The 3488-nt window shown below is 36.9% G+C and overlaps 1 protein-coding gene across 1 annotated transcript in view; it reads right to left on the reverse strand.

Moving 5' to 3' along the window:
* TOP1 (DNA topoisomerase I) overlaps nt 1–1405 on the reverse strand; it is a gene marked incomplete in the record, with an annotated part of 11568 nt that extends 10163 nt beyond the window's left edge. Inside the window, 3 exon segments of the mRNA XM_072403709.1 lie at nt 17–109; nt 405–457; nt 1271–1405. Of these exon segments, the coding sequence (XP_072259810.1) occupies nt 17–109; nt 405–445 (134 nt within the window).
* Between the last annotated feature and the right edge of the window lie 2083 nt (nt 1406–3488).

The raw sequence follows: 3488 nt of genomic DNA on the forward strand, positions 1-3488 counted from the left end.
GCTCACGCTGACTTACTCGTCATCATCTCTGGATCTCTTCAGTGGCTTGTTTTCCTTGGGAGATAAGGTGTAACTATCGTCTTCTGGTTCATTTTTGACATGTGGAGGACTAAGAACAAAAGACAAGTCACATACAGATTTACCCCAACACATATTTTCCCACCATTTAACAATTAGTGTAATTTTAAATGTGGATCTCTCAAAATCAAATTTGCCCCATCAAAAAAAAATGCAGAGACAACCCTTGTACCCCCACAGGTCCCCAAAACGCATCACCTACCAAGGACTCTAGATCAAAAGCTCAGATGAAGACCTTGCCTTAACACCATCACAAAATAACCCAATTCCACAATAATTGTATTTTTAAGCTTGTCCTTTTAATTGCACAAAACAAGATCTCTTACCTAGAGAAGCCATTTTCCTTTTTCACTTTTACACTATCCATGGAGGCTTTTAGCTGCAATACAAAAAGTTTAAAAATAGTTTATTTAGGTATCAAAGCCACATAAAAGAATTACATAGGTGATTTTATTAGTTTATTTGCACTAGTAAAATCTTATATGACTGACTGTTCTCTTGATTTCACTTTTTTGAGCAGGAGAGCTGCTACATGAGATTAGCAGTACTTTGACTAAGGAATACATTTTGAATGATCGCACAATGTCACAAAATATTTATGTAGCATAAGTTATAATACATAATTATCTTCACAATAAGCCTGAAGTAGAAAAGATTCAGCACTCATTAAGGTTGACTAACCTCATAAGACTAAACGCCTGTCACCGTGATATCCAACAAATAATTTGTAAAACAAATATATCAAGAATAATTATATAAATAATTCTCTGACTATTAAGTGACCCTTAACAACAAAGGCCCCCCCAACGTTAACTCAAGGCGCTGGCAATGGATGGTCAGATTCTGCTTAGGGCACACAATATTACTATAGCCAGTGTTCACAAGGCAATGTCCATCCATATTTTACTTAAAACGCATTTTAATCCTATGACCATGGAATGGAAGCAGAAACCACACAATAGTTGCACTGCACATATTGGCATGTAACTAGCATAGTTTGTTCTAAAGTTGTTGTGGTCTCGTTCACAGTACTAGTGAAGGCCCCTAAAATGATGTGTATTGTAACAAAGACTATTCCAAACTACAAATGGAATTTGGCTAATCAAAGGTAAATATTTCTAAACTAAGAATTATTCAAAACAAGCAAAATATAGTAACAAGCCTAAAGCTGAGTAGGTAAAAACATACACACCTTTTCTTTTTCTTCTTTTCTTTTTTCCTTATCTTTATCTCTGTGTTTCTCTTTATGCTTTTCTCCATCTTTGCGCTTTTCCTCTTTATCTCGATGCTTCTCACCATCTTTGTGCTTCTCACTCTCCCTGTCTCGATGTTTCTCACTCTCCCTGTCTCGATGTTTCTCGCCATCTTTGTGTTTGTCCTTGTGTTTCTTTTCAGAAGGATCTTTGTGCTCACTGAATGAGGAGAAAAAACATTTTGGGTTGTTGAAAAACACAGTCACAAATGGGATTATAACAAATCTATTCAAATTTTAGTGTCCACAGGTCACTAAAGCCAATTTTAGCAGTGCTAGTTTACATGACGGACAGGCCAATCTAAATGAAGGCTATAATGACTGCATTTGGATCACTTTTTTTTTTTTTTTTTTTTAAAAGGCTGACAAGGGGAGAAACAGGAAAAAATGCATAAAATACAGTATTGAAAGGTACACTTCCATCTACAGGCTACTGCAAGTTGCAGTAGCCTGGGCTGGGTTGGGATAACTTCCACATGTGCAGGAATTCATTCAGTCCTGGCAAGTGCAGGGCAAGCTGGGATTTTGTCAGTTTCACTGAACACTTAGGCAGGTAAGAAAGCATATAGCAGAAGGGGCATCACCTGTCTTTTTCTGGAATAAGGACATGCTTCATCACAAAGCATAAACATGGATTTTGCTTTTAAAACAAAAACACTAAAATTAACATCTAGCTCACTCACCTGTTATTGTGTTTGGATTTTTCACGGTCTTTGTCCTTTTTGTGTTCTTTGTGACGATGCTCCTTGTCTTTCTTATGTTTATGGGAGTCTGCAAGGTGAAGGAACATTTTAGTAATTTTGCCTTTTTTTGGTCTTCTAACACTGGTTGGTAAAGAAATTTTACAATTCTAGTAAAGCCTAAATCAGACAGGTGACCCTAGAGGGTTTTGTCCTGAAATAATTCAAATACAAACATACAAAAACTACCACATTCATTGTTCTAAGTAATTATGGATATAACAAAACTCTAAAAACTTCTGATAAATATATATATTGCAACAGCTTTTTGTTTTCATGGCCTAATTATTTTTTTTATTACCAGATTCTAAAAACACTTTCAGCAGAACATGTGCCCCTTTCCCATCTCCATAAGGGCAGAGGTAGTGAGCATTATCAGCTCTGCAACTTTGCATGGGCAGAATATAAAATTACAGGGCATGCTGGATTTTGAAGTTTTTGTACCTATACAACATATAGTAAAACTTCTTTATATATATTTACCAGATGTAAAGCGACTAATGTAGGTTAGAAAACCGTAAGAAATGTATTCAAATTTTCAATTTAAAGCCAACCCATCTTGGAGAAGAAAAAAAAAATCCAGGATAGGCATTTTGCCTCAACACTGTCACCTCGAGATAAGCTCAGCACTGTCGATTTCTGCTGTGTGCACAGCCAACGTCACACACTAAAGACATGATTATTCTAAAAATTTTTAGGAGTTTGGCTCTTTAGGCTTCCTACTCCTATCTAAAGGTAGTTTTCCTCCTATAAAACTCTTTATTCTCTATGCAAATTATATGTCTATAGGGCAGCCGATTCCATAAGCAGTCTCTGCTTTGTGCTTTATAGTGCTGCACAGTGCATCTGTAAATAAGAACATGTGAACTAAAACCTAGGCGGAAGATCACATGTGAGTATTCTGGAATTTGTTTTTTGCACTCCAAGCAAAAGAGAAGTTTTTAGCCTTTTATACAATTTCACTGCCTCCCAGGGCTAATTTCTTGTGGTTTCTTTTGTATCAAGTACATGAATTTCTACAAGGCCAATGAAGTATGGGGCCTTGGAGAAGGGCAGGGCCATGGTTCCCTACTATCGTATAATAAGGTTGGGCAAATACTCCTGAGCACCTAAACTACATATGTACTTTCCGTACATCAGTCCCAACAAGATCTTTATTAATACTGACCCATATGGGATGTTCCTGCTAAGTGGCCCAGGTGCCAGGATCCCGTTCTAATTTAAAGTGTACCTAAACTCAGAAATTTCACTTTACATAGCAGGGTAGACAACCCTTTTATGTAAAGCAAAAATTATGTTTGTTTTTTTTTAATGCATCACCCTTTTTTAATAAAAAAAAGGGTGCAGCACCGCTCCCTAAGACTTAGTGGAAGTGCAAAGCCTCCCAGGATACCTACGTCACGCATCCTGGGAGGCTC

This window comes from Pyxicephalus adspersus, chromosome 3 (genome assembly GCF_032062135.1).
Source record: "Pyxicephalus adspersus chromosome 3, UCB_Pads_2.0, whole genome shotgun sequence".
Classification (NCBI taxonomy): Eukaryota; Metazoa; Chordata; class Amphibia; order Anura; family Pyxicephalidae; genus Pyxicephalus; species Pyxicephalus adspersus.